This window comes from Protopterus annectens, chromosome 8.part0 (assembly GCF_019279795.1).
Source record: "Protopterus annectens isolate FY-2018-M chromosome 8.part0, PAN1.0, whole genome shotgun sequence".
Classification (NCBI taxonomy): Eukaryota; Metazoa; Chordata; order Ceratodontiformes; family Protopteridae; genus Protopterus; species Protopterus annectens.
In genome coordinates, this window is record NC_056741.1 from 351,627,723 (window position 1) to 351,649,786 (window position 22,064).

At 37.2% G+C, this 22,064-nt stretch overlaps 1 protein-coding gene across 4 annotated transcripts in view; it reads left to right on the plus strand.

Moving 5' to 3' along the window:
- The window catches only part of LOC122808806 (alpha-2-macroglobulin-like), a 2,637,399-nt gene that overhangs the window by 164,669 nt on the left and 2,450,666 nt on the right, over window positions 1-22,064 (plus strand). The window contains exon 1 of one of the 4 annotated variants that reach the window (XM_044079864.1): window positions 15,073-15,232. The exons of the other annotated variants lie outside the window; for them this stretch is intronic. Coding sequence (XP_043935799.1) covers window positions 15,168-15,232 — 65 coding nt within the window. The 5' untranslated portion in view covers window positions 15,073-15,167. Of the gene's footprint in view, window positions 1-15,072; window positions 15,233-22,064 lie in introns of those variants that run through there. 4 annotated transcript variants of the gene reach the window in all.

Below are 22,064 nucleotides of genomic sequence, written 5' to 3' on the forward strand. Positions count from 1 at the left end.
CTATGGGCTAGGCTTGTAAAGTCTCCAGGGCCGTTAGCCTAGTACACACCTATGAAACTATGAACCCAGATTAGGTAGGTGGTATAAACCATTTTCACCTCATCCATTGCCTTGTTGATCTTCGCAAAGAAGTTCTCCAAGTTTAGTAGGCATGACCTTCCCTTGACAAAGCCAAACTGGGTTGGGTCTGGTGTCTGTAGGTTGCCAATGGCTTTATTCATCATTTCCATGATAATTTGTTCCATGACTTTGCATTTTAGACTAGTCAGACTAATAGGTCTGTAGTTTTTGGGGCTGGTTGATGGTATGCCTTGTGAAGTGGGATAACCGTTGCAGTCCTCCTTTCTCATAGCTCCTATCATTTGTTCCATGACTTTGCATTTTAGACTAGTCAGACTAATAGGTCTGTAGTTTTTGGGGCTGGTTGATGGTATGCCTTGTGAAGTGGGATAACCGTTGCAGTCCTCCTTTCTCATAGCTCCTATCATTATGGAAGTTGTTCTTCCCAGTTTTAGTCATGAATTTTTTCCCTTTTATTAAATACCCTACTAAGGTTAGGATTCTACCAGTAAGGTTTGTTGTTAGAGTTTGTTTTAGACTTACTTCTAGTAGGTACCACAGATATAGCAGCCTTTATACAGCTATTTACGTGGTTGTACAGGGTCTCTGTGAACAATTCTGCAAAGATTGCTGTGAACTCAGGGTTGGGAGGGCCACTGAATTTTAACAAGCTATCGCTTAATAGGATATAGTTTGCTTTGTGATAGTTCCTAACTGTTATAGGGTTCATTTGTGGTAAGCACATTTCTGAAAGGAGTTTTACACCTGAGACCTCCTCTAGAACAAAGTTCTCCTCCTTGGGACCTCAACGTTGTGCTGGAAAAGTTGACTATATCACCGTCTGAACCTGATAATAAGGCTGATTTAAAGTTCTGGACTTATTAAACTATATTCAGCATTGCTCTGACATCTGCAAAAACAGTATCTGAGTTGCAGGCTATCGTAGTCAGTAAACTTTTCTTCATTTTCAACATAGATAGGGTCACATTAAGAACAAACCCCTCTTTTATGTCGAAAGTGGATTCGGAGTTTACTTTGAATCAAGCTGTTAGTCTCCTAGTTTTCTACCCATAACCTAAAAAACAGGAAGAAAGAATCTACATACATAGGCAACTCAAGTACTATCTCAGTAGAACTTTGTCTTTTAGAAAAGCTTTTCAGATATTTATTTCTTATCAAGGAACAAAAAGGATTTTCTCTGTTAAAACGGACAATTTCCATACGATTGCCCTCAGATAGGACAAGGGTCCAGAAATCTTCACTGTGACTGCTAATTTCAGCCCTTGGGACTAGCCAATCAGCAGTCAGAGTGAAGATGTAGTGGGGAGCCAGAGCTTTGTAACGTTGTCCAGTAGTTTTTTTTTCCTGGGCGTAAACAATGTACATAACCTAAAGGCAACTGCAGTAGTAAGGAATTCACTCATCAACTAGTACAGGTAAGTGCATTTATGATTGTTTTGTTTCTCTTTTTTTTTTTTTTTTTTTTTTTTGCTGTTACATGTCTGACATTTAGAAGTCAATGTTTAGAATGTCAATGTTTCTGCACTTCCACGATCAGTAACATACTCATATAAATATATAGATAGAGATATAGATGGTTATGATTGGGTCACTGATCGTCATGTTATTATGTGGTCGAGACATGGATACTAAGAAATTCACTTTAAGAGTGAAGCTGTAGAGGTGTGTCTTGGCATTCATGTGGAGAACACATAATAGTTAGGATCGATGAGACCCGATCATAACTCTTTGAGTGCATGGAGTCTTACATACTAGATGTATTACCTGTTACAGAAAAAAAAAAACGCTAAGTGTTTTACCAGCTTTGAAAGCATGTAAAGTACTTAGCAAGTGCTGTCACATAAGCAGCAGGTAAATATAACAGGATGACATTTTTTTCCTTAATCATAGTTTCTAGTCAAGCTGTCATTAGAGGAAAAGGTTGATTAAAAAGAAAAAATAAAATAAAATGCATTTCATAGCATATAGAAAATCATGGATTCTTGAAAAAGCTGAAGAGTAAGGCAAAATGTGAGAAAAGGGAGAAAAAAGTAATATGCATAATGTGGAGAGCCGGGAGGTGCAGTAAACAGTGTTTAGGGCACCATTTCACCTAAGTCCAGCACCTTATATAGAGTTGTTGTAATGTATCATTGCTACAACTAAATGCCAGTACCTGTGAAAGTCCTTCTGTGAGATGAGCCTACAAAGTGTAGTTCACAGGCCTATCACAATCGAAGAGTATTGTAACTAGAGTTCAGTCTGTGTATATTGCCTCTAAAACACTACAGCGTAAACTAAAAGGTTGCTTAGGAGGGGTGGCAGTAACAGGGAGATACTTAGACTGGAAGTGTCCAAGGGGCCCCGAACTTGACATTTGCTGGGGCCCCCCAAAATGCTAACACCAGCCCTGTCAAGGACAGTTTATGAATGCTGCTGTAATTTAATTAAATAAATTATTTAAAAACTAACATCTGTGAACTTCTGTGACTAGAATGAAAATATAAGGCAAAATATTTAGGGATAGTTGAAAGTGAAGGAATGTCCCTTGCTTGAGGCCTGAACATAACAGTGATTAGGGTATATCTAAGAATTGTTTCACAACTCTAAAAATGCTGTTACAGCTGGGTCTCTGTCGCATGTCTCGTGTATTCAAATGAGAAACTGAATTTGTGTTGTTGTAAGTAACAAGTAAGTCAGTAAGCAAATGAAGTACAAAGTGTATATATATCTATATATATATATATATATATATATATATATATATATATATATATATAAGTTACAGCTCGTGATGTGTGTACGTATAAAAAAACTGACTTTGAATACTCAATTCAAAGTCATTTTTTTATACATACACACATCACGAGCTGTAACATATATATATATATATATATATATATATATATATATATATATATATCTATAGTTTGTACTTCATTTGCTTACTGACTTACTTGTTACTTCTAACAACACACACGTACACCTCCATTCAAGCTTACATTCACACTGACGGAGTACACAAAATGGCACTGATCTCACATGTGCTCAGTAACTTATATGCACATACTAAAAAACACGCACCCAGTGACTGTCAGGACTCTACTTTTTAATGAAAAAAACAAAGCACAGTTCAGTAGTTAAGCACTTTCATCAAAGAACATTGACTTTATCAGAACTAAAAACAACAATCAGATTTATCATTAAATAGCATAGTGTTACATTTGATTGGCTGAAAGGTCAATAGTGAATACATTTTTAAAGAAACAGTAAATAATGAATAAGAAACAGATCTTATTAAAAAACATACTAAAAGGTATACCCACAAAATAAATAAGATATATTTATAATAAGAAATATTATTAAAAATGTGACATTAAGAATATACATACATGAAGTCTTAATAGGACAACTATATATGCATAATCAAACAACATCAAAAGTTGTAAATAGTTATTTTTTAATTTTTTAATTTGTTAATTGTGATTTTGTAAAAATACAAGGCACACTAGTTAATTATTGTTCTGTCCTTGAGGGCTGGAATAATAGATATAGTATCATTCAGCCAGGGGGTAAATTGGCAGCGAGCCTAAGTTGCCACAGAAGTTCCTTCTTGCAAAGCTGATTTTTCTATTCCCCACCCCTGGGCTATGTGTACACTGTCCAGGATGCCGAATTTAAAACCATGAAAGTTCTCACAATCCAAGGAGTGCCTAAATAATGCATTAGTATCTTTTTTATTTTTTAATTCATACATATGCTCGTAAATTCTACGTTTTAAAGATCTTTCGGTCTTTCCAACATAAAATCCTGGACAGGTGTCAAATAGTGCCAGATAAACTATTCTCTGAGTGTTGCAGTTGCCATGTCTAAAATTAATACAAATTCTCATTTTATTGTTCTTTGCATTTGGTACTAACAATTGTTTACTGATTGGAAGAGTTGTACTTGTGTGTCTGGACATCAGTCTTTGAGTAGGTGAACCATGCAAGTTGTCTTGAAGAATATTTCTGAGATTGAGTAAGTTAAGGAAAACATTGGTACCATCTCTTTTGGATTTCTTCAACAAGTGCTTTGTACTCTGAACTGCACGGTCAGCTAAACCATTAGCTTGTGGATACTCAGGACTACTGATAATATGAACAAGGTCCCAATACTCAGCAAATTTCTTGAACTACTGACTAGTAAACTGTGCACAATTGTCAGACATGACTTTGTGCGGACTGCCATGGACAGAAAACATCTCTTCAATTTTGTAATGACTGTGCTGGACGTCAAATTAGGAAGTAGCTCAATTTTAAATCAGTTTGAGTAAGAGGCTACTAACACCAAGTAATGTTGACCATTCCATTCAAAAATATCTATAGCAACCGTTGACCATGATAATTCAGGATCTTTTTGTTGATGCGGTTTGGTGCTGTTGCAAGTTGAACATGCTAGAGTTTTCCTCACTATATCTTTGGACATAGAAGGCTAAAATACAATGCCTCTTGTCCTTCTTTTGGTTGAATCAGTACCTGAGTGACCATGATGTAAAATTTTGATATATTCCTGTTATAATGCTTTGGCATGAGAGCGGCTACCTCTTCCACTGTATGCATTGGATGAAGAGGACACTTAAGTGCTTTGTTTAAGTCTCACGGATCAATACATATTCGAATATCACCTGAGCTTTTCTTATGAGCTACGACCATGGAGGATACCCATTCAGTCAGTTCTTCTATTGGAGTAAGGACACCTAACGTCACCATTTTGTCTAGTTATGCTTTTACTTTGCTCTGAATTGTTACTGGACTCTTCTGTGCTGGTCTGACAACTGGACTTACTTCATCGTTTAACTTCATGGAATATGTGACTGGAAGTTTACCTAGCTTGTCTTTGACAATATCAGTATATTCACTAAAAATATTCTGTGTAAAACTATCATTGTTATTCAGACTTATATAGTGGACCTCTTTATTAAATAAAATGAGTCTCATTCTAAGACTGTCTTTGAGGCCTAACAGTGACTGCTCGTGTCTTTTGACTATGTAAAACTGCAAATCATAGCTGTTTCCAGCAGAATGGCATGAGAGAACTGCTGCGCCATCAGTTTGAATCTCTTCACCCACATAAGCAACTAGTTTTGCACACTTTGCTGAATCAAGTTTCTCGCCAGCTTTTACTTTTATTTATTTTTATTTATTTATTTACATTTGTTTACCAGGAAATTCAGACTGTACGCAGGTCCTTTTTCAGCAGATGCCCGGGGAGAAAAGCTCCACAGCATGTACATGATAGAGATACAAAGTTGCAGCAATAGTAAACAACATTATAGGTTGTTGGCTTTAATACAATAACAAGATATTGATTATCAACAGTATATACAGAAAATGTTGCAAGTTAAGATAATTTCTTGTCATTTATAATATTAGTAACAACGTTGTCAGACAAGATGTTAAAGTATGTAAAGACAACTAGCTATTTCTGATTGTGGTTAGTAGTGGCGGTAGTATAGTTGGGTTAAGAGTCTAGGTGGGGGTGTTAGTCTGGATTAAAACAAGGACAAAACCAGTGCACATTTAAGTGTAATTTGAGGGCAGTCTTGAAAAGGCTGCTGGAAGGTTGAGTAGTTATAGAGGGTGGAAGATTGTTCCAAAGTTTAGATATGGTACATGAAAATATGGCTTCTTCTGCTGAGTTTTTGGGTTTGATAACAGTGAGTTGATTTGTGTTGCTTGATCTTAGAGGCCTAGTGGGGTGATAGGGTTCGAGAAGGGTTTGAAGGGAAGGGATGTTAAGGGGGTGGTTAATAAGTTTATGAGCGAGGGTGAGTTGATTAAAGTGAAGGAGTTGTGGGAGTTTTAGCCAGTTTAGTTCTTTAAGGGAGATAAAATGATGGCTGCGGTAGGAGCTTCCATTGGCAAATTTAGCAATTTTGTTGTAACAAGCATCCAGCTTGTGTAGGTCTGTCTGTCTAAGATTGGTAAGTATCGGGGTTGCATAGTGTAGGGTGGAGACTAGCTGGGAATTGACTATGGAGATTCTAGCTGCCTTGGTTAGGAATTGGCGGCTTCGATATAATGCACCAAGCTTCTTGTGAACTTTTTATTGTGAGAGATATGTGGATGTCAAATCTAAGTTTGTTGTCTATTTCCACACCAAGTAATTTTGTGTGTTCTGATGGAGAGGTGATGGTATTGTCTTTGGCAAGAATGTTGAAGTGGGGGGGGTGTTTTGGGTAGCTTTGTAAGGTTGGAACAGGAGACGTTTTGTCTTACTTGGGTTAAGTAGGAGCTGAGCATTGGATAGCCAGCTTTCTACAGAAGAGAATGATTCTTGTGTGATTTGTTGTAATTCTGGTAGAGTGGTGGCAGAGCAGATGAGAGTAGAGTCATCTGCATACTGTATAAGAGATGCTTGTGTGGTGGAAGTATGTAGGTTGTTAGTGAAAAGTGAGAATAGCAGAGGGCCAAAGATAGACCCTTGGGGAACTCTAAGAGTAACTGGGAGGCGAGGTGATGTGTTATTGTCCCAGATTACTTATTGCTGGCGTCCATGTAGATAGCTGTGGAACCAGTTGCAGGCTGGTTGTAAGAAGGAGAGGCTGGGGAGAGTAGAGTGTAGTAGCTCATGAGATACCATGTCAAAGGCCTTTGAGAGATCTAGAAATACAGCAGTAGAGAAGAGGCCATTGTTTTTGTGATTAAGTATAGTATTGATGAAGGATAGGAGAGCAGAGGTAGTGCTGTGATATGGCCTGAAACCATGTTGGGTTTTGGAGAGGAGATTATTAGCTAGGAGGCAGTTAGAGACCTGGGTATTGATACATTTTTTAAGTATCTTGGAGAGAGGGTACTGGGGCGGTAATTGAAGAGGTCAGTGGAGGGGGTGTTTGTGGAGGGGAATGATGTGGGATATTTTCCATATTGAGGGAACATAGCCTTCTGTTATGGAAAGGTTGATTAGAATTGAAATTGGGTAGGCTAGTGTATCAGATGCAGTTTTCAAGTATTCAGAGGGGAGGTTGTCAGCTGCAAATTTGGTGGGTTTAAATTTTGACAATAGTCTTTTTATGTTGGAGGTAGGTACTGAGGTGAAGAAGAAAAGAAGAATGGGGGGTTTAGGGTTAGGAGTTGGGGGGGCTGTTGTAGGGAAGTGTTGTTTGTTTAGAGATGTTATAGTTTCAGTGAAGTGTTTTTTGTAGGATTCAGCAATAGTGCTGGAGGAGGGGGGAATGGACGGCTGGGGGGTGTCAACCTTCCCTGGGTGGAGGATATTGTTAATAGTGGACCAAAATTGCTTAGGGTTGTGGTTGGTAGAGTTTAGTGTGGATTTATAGTAGAGGGATTTGTCTAACTTTATATGCTTTTTGGCTTTATTGTGCAGTTCAAGGAATGTTTGCCTAGGAATAAACTTTAGCAAACATATGTGCTGATATAACATTGCACTTACATCCAGTGTCTACTTTAAGCTCTACAAGATTCACATTAATTTGTACAGTAGAAAATATTTCCCTCTTTGCTGACAACTAATAATCAACTGTATTAACTGTTTCATCGATCACATGGACACCGTCAACATAGAAAGTTTGCTCACAGTTCTTGGAGTTTGCTACAGTCTCTATCTGATCTACTTGCTTTTTCAGATACTCTGATTTAATATAAACTTGCGACACTTTAGACATGCAAAGCCTTTTGATATAATTCTACTTTTTACATTAGTGACATTTCTGAACAAAAGCTAAACACTTTTCCCGTTTAGGTTCATGACTGCCTCCACAATTGTGACAGTTAACAATGAGGTTGGGTGTGGTATAGTCTTTCGTTTTATATTTCTTTTTCATCACTCGCACTAGCAGATACTGCAAGCATGCTTTTCTCATTCGTAAACATATTTGTATGCTTTTCTGTAACCTCATGTATTTGACAAATCTCAATGGCTTTGCTCAATGTTAATTCACTATCATGAAGCAAAATCTTTCTCACTGCATCATTAACATCGCATACAAGACGGTCGTTTATCAACTCATCTCATAGTCACCAAGTCTACATGTTTATGCTTCATTTCTTAAGTTGGTAATATATGCTACAATAGTTTCACCAGGCTTTTGCTATATTGTGTGAAATTTGTGTCTTTCCATTGTAATATTTCTTTGAGGGTTACACATTTCTCTAAATTTACATTTTAAACACTCAGGGTCTTCCCGCATTACAGCCTGTTTCCCAGTATGGCGGTTCTCCCCCTCCACTGCATACATGGCAGCTGCATACACAAATTAATGTTCCCGCTCAGTTGTCTCTGAGCCAGCTAAATTGAGAAGTATAAATTGTCTTGTACATGCACCTTTATCAGAAAATGCAACCTGTATGAAAATATCATACTCTTGCTCAAACACTCACCAGTTCTCAACAATATTCTTATCAAACATCAGTGGTTCAGGTTTGTGAAATCCCTCTGCCATAAAGGCAAATTTCTTTTAAATGTAAGTATAGACCAAGTACTTGTAATTTTGCTCAAGTGCACCACAACCTATCTAAAAATGCTTTAATTTAATACTGCAAATCCCTCGAACACTCCAGACACTGTGGACACTGAAAAGTCTTAGCTACTGTGAAAAAGTTGGACACTGTGAACAAATATGGACATTTTAGCCTTTTCAAACATTTTAAACACTTCAGAGATTATTTCAACCACTTTAAATATTATGCTGCTGTCTCGGACAGTTGAAACATCTCGGAAATTATTTTGAACACTTTAAAGCCTATGCCACATGTTTGGTGACTGAAAATCATTTGAAACGAATTTAAACAACTTCAAATAACCGTTTGCAAGTTCACTCCTGGATATTACTCCACTTCTAACTGCGTGCCTCATGGTTTGCGAGCTGATTCAACATTGGATCCCATTCTGACACCATGTCACATGTCTCGTGTAGTCAAATGAGACACTTAGGCTGGGTGTGCATTCAAGTTGTTTTATTATATATACACATATCAGGAGCTGTAACTCGTACATATACTTCATACGTCATGTGCTTATTGACTAACTTGTTACATCTAACACACACACACACACACACAAACACACATCCATCTCCATTCAAGCTTACATTCACACTGACTGACTACACAAAATGACACTGATCTCGCATGTTCTGCATATGCTCAGTAACTTATATGTACGTGCTGTCCAGCTACAGTGGCTGTCTAGGTTCAATATATACACCGATATACAGTCTCATGAATATAGTAGCGCTTTACAGGTTTGTCTGTTTTCTAATTTTGATGTGTAATCATGGCACTCAATGCACTACCAAACACACACACACACACAAACATAAATATATATATATATATATATATATATATATATATATATATATATATATATATATATATCTATATCTATATACATATAGATATAGATACACTGTAGCAGTTAGTTTTATTGACTGTTTCTGTTATCTATGAGTCGCAAACGCATCACAACTTATTGATAGCAGTTTGTCATGTGTTATAGTCAATGTAAGTTTTGCCAGCTGTAGCAGTCTGTTGGAGAATTCCCTTTGATAGCTGTTAAGCTGGGGGTTGTGGAGGACAGAAGCCCACATAAAACATGTTTTAATTGTGATGGTGCAGTACAGTGTTGTAGTATTATCTTCTAGACAGCAGTTAGATGTAGGTGTTTGGTACTATTCTTTATTGGCTAAGATGCGGGGACTACTGCTGCTGCTGCGTGTGCTAACAAGTGCAGGTTCAATGTCTATCTTTTGTCAATCAGTGCATTTTTGACACACTGCAAATAATGTAATCATATATTCCCGCAAATGCATTGGCCTTCCTTCAATAGTACAAATCTGTAATTGCCTATAGTTTTAGCACCTCTAGTGCACAGCACTGCAAACTTTTCAACCTAATGAGTATTCGCCTATTTCATTTGCACATGCAAACAGACACACAGTGTCCTTATATATGTGCCTATGTGTAATGTGTATGTGTATGTGTGTCACTCTCTCTTTCTCTCTGTCTCTCTGTATATATATATATATATATATATATATATATATACATGTGTATGTGTGTGTGGGTGGGTGTGGGTGCATATGTGCATGTATGTATGGATTCTGCTTAGGTTAACAGGAATGAATAAATAAATAAAGGCCATGCTTTATTGGGTAACCTTCTTTTGTCACTGATCATACATTCAGTGAGTGCTCCTTATTGCCAACTGGCCTGGAAGTTTTGCAAATGATCTTCAGTGTACATTATATGCATGTAATGTGTAAATATATATATATATATATATATATATATATATATATATATATATATATATATATACACATACATATACATCCACATTTATATATATATATATATATATATATATATATATATATATATATATATATATGTGTGTGTGTATGGGTCTATATTAAAATCGCGAAGAGGCATTACATCGAATGCCTCTTCAGCGACACATAAAGATTGAATTTTGAAAATAGCAAAGGCTCAGGCCAGCAATTTTTTTTTTTCCTCTAGGGAAAAAAAAATCACTTGGCCTGAGCCATATCATTGCCTTTTACAAAGCCCCCCACTTAGTTATGTTTTAAATAGTGTGTGTGTGTGTGTGTGTGTGTGTGTGTGTGTGTGTGTCTGGTACTGGTGATTCCTTTCCCAGGGAAAGAAATCGCTGTTTTGACCGTTCTCAGTTTAGTGGGTTCATTCTTTATATGTCACTGAAGAGGCGTTTGATGTAACGCCTCTTCGCGATTTTAATAGACCTATTTTATATATATATATATATATATATATATATATATATATATATATATCTCTATATATATATATATATATATATATATACATATATACATACATACATACACACAAACAAGTACACACACATATAAACATTATGCATTTACCATTGTGAAAAGGGTCTAAGAAGGATCATTCCAATTCACTTTGTTACCTGGTTAACAAATAAAATGCAGAAAAGAAAGAAAGAAAGAAAGAAAGAAAGAAAGTTGCACGACATGGTTAGTATGCATATCAGTTATTCCATTTACAGGTTCATAGGAGATTACTAGCTAACAGCTTAGGGGCCCTTACAAACCTAGCCAATATAGCCCAGTTTAACCCACTATATAACCCCTAGGGGAAAGAGGATGGCATGGATACTTTTGTTTTCTCTAAGTGATGAGCCACTGCCTACAACCATAAAACATCTGTTGCCCCATTCCATCCATTCATTCCCCTTTGACAGTAGACAGATTTGGCTACAATACCAGTCTCCTAGACATGCACACTACCCCTCATGTTGGACTCTGGCTACAGAATGTGCTGCTTATGTGTATGCCCTCCATCAGAGAGAGTCCAGGTGCTTCTGGCATACTAGTGCAAACTCATCAAACTAAATAAACAACTCAGAGGAAAAATAAAGTCTGCCAAAGCCAAATTTGAGGTAGATTTGGCCTCCCAGGCTAAGGACAACCACAAAGCATTCTTTAGCTATGTCCACAACCTCAAAGGCAATACACAATTGTGTGCAGAGTTCATTGTAAATGGAGCAACCTATCCTGAACCAGAAGATATAGCCAACCTCCTGGCTGATAAATTCAGCTCCAGTTTTACTCCTCTCTCCCCCTCAAACTTCTGTTAGGAAATATTAACAAATATAACTCCCCCTACAATCACTAGGGAACATGCCCGTAATGTTCTCTCTAACACCAAGAACACTGCATCAATGGGCCCAGAAAGTATCCCAAGATGCCTTCTAAATAGCATGAAACATGACATATCAGGCCCTCTAGAATTACTGTTTAACTGTAGCCTCCAAACAGACTTTGTGTCTCTTGAATGGAGACCATAAGTCTCACTAGTCTTGTATGTAAAGCCAGTGAAAAAATTATCATGGAAATGATCAGCAGAGATATAGTAAACCTCCAGTCACTGGACCCAACCCAGTTTGGTTTTGTCAAGGGCAGATCATGCCTACTCAACCTGATGGACTTCTTTGAGAATGTCACCAAAGCAAGGGATGAGGCCAGAATCATTCATACTGCCTACCTTGACCTGGCCAAGGCATTTGACACAATACCCCACTTGGGCATTGTTGACAAACTCAGGAGGTTAGGTACAAACCCGTATGTCACCCAGTGGATAGCTCACTGGCTCACAGACAGGACCCAGGAAGTTAGAATTGGGGAGTGCACTTCTACAAAGAGGCCAGTCACAAGTGGAGTCCCCTCAGGGGATCAGTCCTTGGACCGTTCCTTTTTGGCATTTACTTCTCAGAAGTCAAGGCCAATGTCAGTGGTCTCTGACTGACTAAATTTGCAGATGATTGCAATTTAGGAGCTGTCTTCGAATCTCACACTGACACAAATGTTCTACAGGAAGGGCTGACACAGACAAACAACTGGTGTCTGAGCCATGGACTAAAACTAAGTGCCACGAAATGCATGATAGTATCCTTTGGGAAGCCATTCATCCGTGGTAACTATCATATTGACAACACACCCCTTAGAGTTGACCCAGTAGTCATGGACTTAGGGACACACATAGCTAGTAATCTAGCCTTTGATCATCACATGTCTACAGTGGTGAGGAAACCATTCTATGTTGTGCTACTTATAAACAAAGGTATGGCATCTAAGTCCAAGGAAGTCATTGTTCCACTGTATTTGGCATTCGTTAGACTTATCATTGAGTACAATGGCCCTTTGGTATGTACTTAACCAGGCATATCCATCAATTGGAATGTCCACAGAGGTTTCTTACTAAAAGAATACAGGGCATAAGCAATATGTCCTATGCAGAACGCCTCAAGGCCCTATCCCTGTATTCTGTCACCTACAGGCTTTTGAGGGCAGATCTATGCCTGGCATACAGGGCATTGTTAGACCCCACTCTGATAAACCTCCTGCAAAGCCACAAAAACAAACAGCACCACCAGAATTACTAAAGACTTAAACCTTGCCTGTGATATAAATAGTATCTCCTGGAGAGCTAGGTATGTATCCCAGAGACTACCCTGCTTATGGAACAGGCTCCCCATCCATGTGAAGCAGAGTTCCTCCCTTACCCAATTCAAGTGCATCTTGGACAATTGGATGGGAAACTGGAAATTCATCCCTGGTTTGGCACCTGTGTCTCTAATGGAAGCAGGTAACCTGTAAATGGTTCATCTCCCAGGCCCATGCTTACACTTATCAAGGGTAGCAGAACTTGTCAGAGGTTTGGGATGCATGGCTAGGCTTAAAAAGGCCCTTGTGGTCGTTAGCCTACTAAACACCTATGAACCTATGAACCTGTGTGTCTGTACAGCAGTAGGCCTAACTGTCTTCCTCCCTCACGCCCAGGATGGGTGAGCCAACTTTAGCCATTTTGTGCCATCCTCCTATGGTATCTCATCCAGTATATGAGTTGCTGGCTTATCCCAGGTTTGCTGTGTCACAATCAGGGCTTTATCACTCTGTGCCAGAGAGCTGACCTTAAAGCATGAGAATTAGCAGTAGACAACATATAAATTATAGAGAAAATATGTTAAAATGAGAAACAAATAATAAGAAAATAGCAAAAAAAGGTATGACTAAATAGTGTAAGTGCCCATCTTCAAAGAACTTGATATTATATGATAAATGAGTTTGAAATGTATCCTGCTTGGAATTCAAACAGGTCTACTCTGTGTTTTTTAGTAGCCTAGGTATTTGAAGATCAGCCAGAGAGACAGGAGTGAAAAGTTAGAACCATATCTTTGCCCTCAGGAGAGTATCAGGAAGGATTATTTTTTAGATTTGCCCTGGGGGGAGGCCATGAGCTACCCCTGAACATATAAAAAGTTCAGAAGTATTGCTCCTACAGGTTATTACTGGCAGAGTGTGGAGAAACACCCAAAGGTAATTTGGTTTCCATTGAATGTTAGGACTGCAGTAACAAAAAGTCCCCAAACCTACAGTGTGACAAATCCAAATCACCATGATTGTCAGTTTCCTGTTTTACTAAGTGGTCATCCCATGAAGTGGTGCCAGTACCAGCCTCCCCCCTCCGAGAAAGGAGACCTGTCCATAAAATAATATGGGTTAAGCTAGTTAGCAGTGGGCTGGGGAAAGAAAGGATAGAAGCTATATAAAAGGCCAGGGAATTGGGATCTATAGTTAGAGGGTGCTGCAACAAATTAAAACAAAATATCTGAAGCAGAGTTCTAGAAATGGATTTTTTCTGCACGTGCATGCCTCTCAACTGTACATATTTTTGCAGAATGTCCAGATTTTTCCTCATATTTTTGGTTTGTTCCACATCAAAATTGTGTTTTCTTTTTTTGTTTGACAAATCACTGGGATGATCTAAGGATTAAAGTCACTCAATAATTATGTGCATTTGAGTTTCCGACTTCATATCCTTCAGAAAATGCATACTCACACAAATCCTGTTATTCTAGCAACTTTCTAAATTGAGAAGAGCAATATTTAAAACGTGCCCCTAGTTTTGGGCCTTTGCCCCCCATTATGATATTTGTCCAGACTTCTTCTGATAAGAGGTTGAGAGGTATGTGCACGTGCTATTCTGTGATTTATGTACCCGAAAGTAAAAATTCTTGTTTAATATGACTTTTACTGTAAAAGTTCAGAATATAAGCAGGAAGATGTTGGCAACTCAAAGACAGCTGCTCTTGTTTGCTATTACTTCCCTGTTGAAACTAGTGAAATAAATAAATGTCTCATTCAGTCTTACCCCCTTTTGCCAAATTTATTACATGATGCTATGACTAAACATACATTTGTCAACATTTCAACTGGCATCTGTAACGGAAAACTACTGAATATTGTACTAAGAAGATGAAAGTGTGCATTGAGATGGTAGTTCCAGTAAGAGGCAAACAGTGAGTTAGTGAAGTGAGAGGAAATGCAATTCACTGACAAATGAGAAGCTAGAATATGGCAACTGTATGCACCACCTCCATCAACAGACATAGGGAGGGGACTCGGAGTGCTGTAAACACACAGAGCTTTTAAGTCCAGAAGTCCAGAAAATAACTGCATCACTGGACAGATAGTCTGTCTGCCAGGCTGTACCAAGAAAGCAAGTTACATATGTTTTTTGTGGTCTTTCTCTTCAGAAATGTGGAAGGAATTTACAGTCATCTGCTTCTTCATCCAGCTAGCAACTGTGCTTTCTCAAGAACCGTAAGAAAACATTGTTATTTTGCTGCTTTTCTTTTACTGTAGTAAAGGCATTTTAGAATAGAAAAATAAAAGGGACAAAGAAATTAAACCACTCTGGAGAGGATTTTTTTGTATTGATAACTAGTAGTATAGTCAGGAAAATTTTTATCCCTGGCATAGTAGACTGACTTGCTACACCCACTATGTGTTACTTAAGTATCATATTAGAACTGTGTGATGTAAAGACCTTTTTGTGTTTTAAACTTAGCATTTGCAGTGACATGACAATAACTTGCACAGGAAAAGTCTGTTATATATGTGTATGTTTTATAACGTGTGTGTGTGTGTGTGTGTGTGTGTGTGTGTGTGTGTGTGTGTGTGTGTGTGTGTGTGTGTGTGTACGCGTGTCCAAATATTTGTGTGTATGAGACCCATTACTTCTGAACAGAACTTTTGTTGAATTGTAAGTCATCTAAAATTTTGATCAGTTCTCAAATTCGTAAAATGTGCTGCATATACTGTTGGTGGTAGATCATTGGACAGTGGGGATTAGGGAGTTTTTCCCTTGCCCACTGCTGTTATAATTCTTGGAGTTGGTATGTGTAAGTAGCAAGGGGTGTGAGGGTGTAGGGAAGTTAGCCCACTGCAGAAAACAGACTTTACTTGTTTCTTCATATTTGCAGCTGTTTGTGCATTTGATTAAACAAACAGGCTGACTGTTTGAGATTTGGTGTTTTATATGTTTAATTATTGCTAATGGACATGCTGTACATTATATATATATATATATATATATATATATATATATATATATATATATATATATATATATAGATCTAGGACTATTGAACGAAAGTTCAATAGTCTGAATCCACAATAACCGAACACACTTTGACGAAAGCGCTTTCACCGAAAAAGCACTTTCGTTAAAGTCGTTCGAAAAAAACAAAAAACACCTCCCTACATTTATATTCTCACTCTGAGGTTGCATTACAGTGGGGAAAATGGAATTCTCCCTTAACCGCACTGTAGTGCGACTGGCACAATCAGCATACATAACCGAAAGTGCTGCTTCGGTGAACACCACTTTCGGTTATGTATGTTCGCTGATTTCTGCTTCGGCAGAAAGTGCTGTTGGGGATCTGTATGTATCACATATACATATATATATATATATATATATATATATATATATATATGTATACACACACACAGAAGCACTTGCACAAGCATACACACACACACACACACACACACACACACACACACACACACACACACACACACACACACACACACACACACACACAAAGACACTCATTTGGTAATGTTACGGTTTGTCCAACCTGCATCTTGATCAGCTCAAAGCATTGAATAATACACCAACAAGCCTGTGATATGAGCACTAATGGACCTGCATCTTATGAATTTAGAAACATATATTCAAGAAAGCTGAAAAATAAAAGGGAAGCATGCAATGCATGAAGAATTAAGTCATGAACAAAAAAAATGCACATAGCTGTAGTTATAATGTGATTTACTAAGCACAACCTTGGGGAAGCCTGCTTTTCCAAAACATAAACACCAAATACACTGATGAATACTGCAGCATGTATTTGGCAAAACATGAGAAAAGTATATATTTTTTCTAGAAAGAAAGCCTTGCCTCTGTCCCCACAGTCGGGGCTATGACCCCTGCACCTCTTCTTTAATTAACTAGTTCCAAGACTACCAAATCTTGAAGAAAACAGCTGTTTTGTGATTTTATTCCTTATGTGTGTGTCTGTGTGGCTCATTTAAGCAAGATTCAGTGAAATATTCTGTGATAAATTGATGACTACTAAGTGGAATGTCTGACATTATTTTCTAAGCAATTACTACTAGTATGTTAAGAATATGTACATTATATGAGTTCTTCAAGGATCATTTGGTCAGCTTGCAGCCTTTGGAACATTTAAAAAAAAAAAGTTGTTATTCAACATGAGCGTCATTCAAAAGCAGATTTTCTCCTTACCCTGCCCTTTGTGCAGCAGTCCTGAAGTTAGGGTTGCAACACCCTCTACTGGAGTGTTTGGAGTAGCATGACTGACAGAAATGCAGCACCGTATATACTCTTGTAGCAGTAAAACTCACCGATAAGTCTAAAGATAAGCTTTATACTAAATATCCACGAGCATCATCTGACCCTTGTATAAGTCTAGGGGTTAAAACAGGTGAGAATTTACTGACATATCATTTAACTGTAGCAGTTTAAAATACAGTACTGTACCCGTAACAATCTCTGCCCTGCTCTGTTAAACTGCATATATTTAAGTGAAGTAGGAGTAAGGCATGACAGTCATTAAAACATAACATTTTAGTTTTGCATTTTAATGACCGCTATGTCTTACAGATAATTCACTTAGCTGTAACTGTTTAAATAAAACACTGTGCTAGTAAGCGATCTCCACTCATGTCTGTTAAATTGCATACAGTTAACTGTCATTAAAAAAACAAAGATGAGAAAAAATGGTCCCAAAAAAAAACTTTGAGCAAGCTTGAACACCAAAAACAAACAACACTTGGCACTGCTGAAGACTCAGGAACTGGATAGGCCTTAATCTCCAAAAAAAATTATTAAATGAGCTGCACACAACAAATAAAATACATGACTAATGCTTTAACTTTTTCACCGCATTTTTGTCCTGAACTCCCGGACTTCATCAGATCAAATAAAACAAGCAAAACATCACATTTAAATATTCTCCAAGTAGTAATTTGGAAATTAATTAACTAGCACTGTTACAAATTTAAAAAGAAAGAGTCTAAAAACACAAACCCTAACCAATGAACGAATAATGCATTGCATGTTAAACCCACTATCCAAACCTAAATAAGTCATCAAAATTCTTGTGTATTATTCAAGCCTACAATTTTGTGTGCAAAAAATAATATGATAAAAGTACAGGTATATAAAAAGAATGAAATATAAAAATGTTAAATATCACCATAAATATAATATTAAAAATACAATTAAACATAAAGTATAACCATATGAAAGGAACTAGAACATAACCCCAACAATTTGTCAACCAAATTCAGCATCAATAAATAAACTATATTACCTAATAAAAGTAATAATAATAATAGTAATAATACTTTGTGTGGAGGCCACCTAGTATAACATATGCAGATATAATAAGTGTAGATGTAAAACAAGAAGTAAAAAGAGCAAGTATAACAATTTGAAGCTTAAAAAACTCTATTAGTCATGTTATAATCTAGCTGCCCTAACTTTCAGTGTAGGTGTAATTGAAATATGTTTGTTCAGACCAGGGTACCTATTGGCCTCTAAAACAATTTACCAATAGATTTCTGTATATTCAATCCTTGCCTCCCATGGTCCACTCCTAGGATCCTTTAAAATTTCTTCCAACACAAAAAAATAAAAAAAAGTGTTCTTACAAGTCTTAGTATGTTTGAAAAGGGCATTAGTGTCATCCTTCCTAGAAACAGCATATGGATATTCATACATTCTTTTTTTTCAGTTTTTATTCCATCTTCCCAACATAGAATGCTACACAAAATTTACATTGTGCAAAATAAATTACAAAATAGTATCACAGTTAGAAAATGTTTTAGCTTGAAAATTATCTCCCCCTCACATAAATTGATTCAGTGTTGGCACACACCCCACATTTAAAAGTATCTGCCTTTTTCTCACTATGCACTCTATTTTTATTGCTATTTTTCAAGAATTTCCTTTAAATTACTCCCTTTCCTAAACACAGTTCTAATAAGGCTCCTAAAACTCATATCCAAGTCAGAGGATCTAGGAAAAACAGCCCAATTATTTAAAACAACTCTTTTAATGAAGTTATCATCACTACTGCAATTTAATATCAGTGCTCCTTTAAAGTTGGTATTGTCTTCACTATCCGTTTTGCCACTACACTTTAGTATAACATTAACATTCCCCAAAGTGGGGCAAAATCTGTTTTTCCTACCTTCACTTACTTCTTTTCATCACCTACTCTACCAAATGCATAGGATATTTCATTTCTAAAAATAGATTCTTAAGAAAAACACATTATTTTCTAAAATCCTGTTCATTGGAATTCATTTTTGATGCCCTTACAAATTGCTCTTTAACTATGCTCTTCCACTGTTTATAAGGGTGAACACTTGTAAAAAACAAATAAGAATTAGAAAAAGTGCCCTTCCAAAAAATAATTGATGTAAAACTCTTTTGGTGATCCTCTTTAAAAATACTAACATCTAAATAATTTAAAATATCCTTTGATATTTTATAAGTAAAATGTAAAACGTCAGTGGTAGAACTTATATAATCTAAAAATTCTATTAATTTTTCTGTTGTCCCCTTCCAAAAAAATACAGATATCATCAAGGTACCTTCTATAATAATTCCAACATTTAGCATACTGTGAATTAAAAATAAAAATAAATTCTTGAACAGGGTAGCAATACAAATAGAGTACATAGTGAGAAAAAAGCAGGTACTTTTAAATGTGAGGTGTGTGGTCAATGCCAGCATGACTTTAGACCAAAGCATAGTACTACTACTGCCCTACTATCATTCCTTAATGCCATATCTATTGCCAGAGATAACAACAAATGTGTCTCCTGCCTATTAGATCTCTCTAAAGCTTTTGACACCATCTCTCACCCTGTCCTTTTGCACAAACTAACCAGCCTTAACCTCTCCCCTGATACTGTTGCATGGTTTTCCAGCTACATCACTGGCAGATTTCAAGCAGTGAAGTGACAATCTGCACTCTTCCCTCTTCTCCCAGTTAAAATGGGTGACCCTCAGGTTTCCATCCTTGGTCCACTACTTTTCAACATCTTTACTAATCTTCTTTATTCTTCCTGTCCTCTGTCATCACTGGTCCAATACACTGATGATTCTACTGTCATCACTATTGCTGACTCTCCCTCCAAACTAGTCTCTACAACACAGACTTCCTTTAACTCAGTAGAAAACTGGCTCTCTGATAATCATCTTATCCTTAACCCAAATAAACTAAGTGACTGCATTTTCTTCCTAAAATCTACAACCATATTAAATACACCTTCACAATCCTGTCCCTCAATAACACACACATGGAGGTGGAAACTAACACTAAACTCCTTGGTGTCATCATTGATGACCAGCTTAAATTAGATCTACACATTAACAACTGTATCAAGAAAACTCATCAGAAACTAGGGATCCTCTACCATAACAAAAAGTTTCAGACCGGTGAAGCTAAAGTAACCCTCTCTTATGCCTCCCTCCTACCCAGTCTGTTATATGGTTCTCAAATTCTTACTTACCTCAACTCCACACTCCTTGCCAAACTTGAATCTACCTACAACAAGATAACCCAATTTGCAGCCCATCAAACTTACAAGTCACATCACTGTCTCTCACTCAAACACCTTAACTGGCTAGGACTACCTCATCAGCTTTTTCTCCCTCAACTCCAGATCATCCACTCTAGCCTTTATCAGCCTTCTTACTGTCCTAACCTATCATCTGTCATCTTCCACTATTCACTTGCTAGATCCCTCCAGAGCTCTAACCTAGCTCTGCTACACGTCCACAAATCTGAAACTAAGAAAGGATGTATTCTTTATAGCTATAATCCTTCCAAGGCCTGGAACAAACTTCCACTAGAGATCAGGTCACTCAAGCAACTTAGTCAATTCAAGCTAGCTACTAAAGAATACCTGTTAAGCCAATCGACCTGCCTCTGTGCCCACCCTCCTTAAACAGCTTATCAACCCTAACTGCAGACATCTATCTGCTCCCAACTTATGTAACTTTCTTTAACTTTCTAGACCTTGTCTCATGTTAACTTCTCTATCCTAGGTACATTACATACATTATCTACATAATGTAAGATTTTACATCTGGTGACAAACCTGTTGTTAGTCCTTCTGAATGATGTAGGATTCTAAATCTGACAGACATAATGATTAATTTACTGTAATAAATCCTTGTTTTTCATGTATATGTTACTTTGAATATTTTTGTTAACCAGTTGTTGTTTACTTATGTTTGTAAATGATAATCTGCAGAACATGTGGAGCTTTTCTTCCCTGGCCTCCGCTGACAAGGGCTACTTAGCTCAGTCGGACAAATCCGATCAACAAATGTAAAATAAATAAATAAATAAATAAATTTCTGCTCTCATCATACCTTTCAACCTAGAAACAGCAAAAATCTGGACAAAGGCCCATGAAAAATAGGTACAAATCTGTATGCTGATTAACATAAACTTTACATACATAATTATGTAATCCTGTCCACTCCAGTGGGATTGTGGGATACCAACTTTCAAATGCAAACTGAAGAACAGACAACCAAAATATGGCCCCAATATGGACCTCAATTTCTTTAAGTGTTGCAACATGCAGGAGCCATTACTCACCACAAAACGTAAACCTTTAAGTTTCCCCAAGACCTTATGTCTAATGCTGCAATAGTCGCACACAGGTACTATGCTGTTAATATCAACTTACAAGATTATCTAACAATCCAACCTTCAGGGCTCACATCCTGGAAACCCCCATCCCTTCCCTATGAATTCCCTGCTGCAATCATAATAATTCAACCTGTGGGGGGCAATAAAGAGTTGATAATGCTGAATGCAAATATTAAATAGCATTTACTTGCATAACCTTTAAAAATATGCACATACAGCTGCAAAATTACCACTCTGTGGTTACAGAAAGTTAATCCAGACAGCATAGTGTTACATAACATAGGTTCATAGGTAGATACTAGGCTATCTGCCCTAGGGAATTTATAAGCCTAGCCAGAGTGTATTTGGCCTCTGCCTCCCTATTTGATTAGCCTACTGTGCCT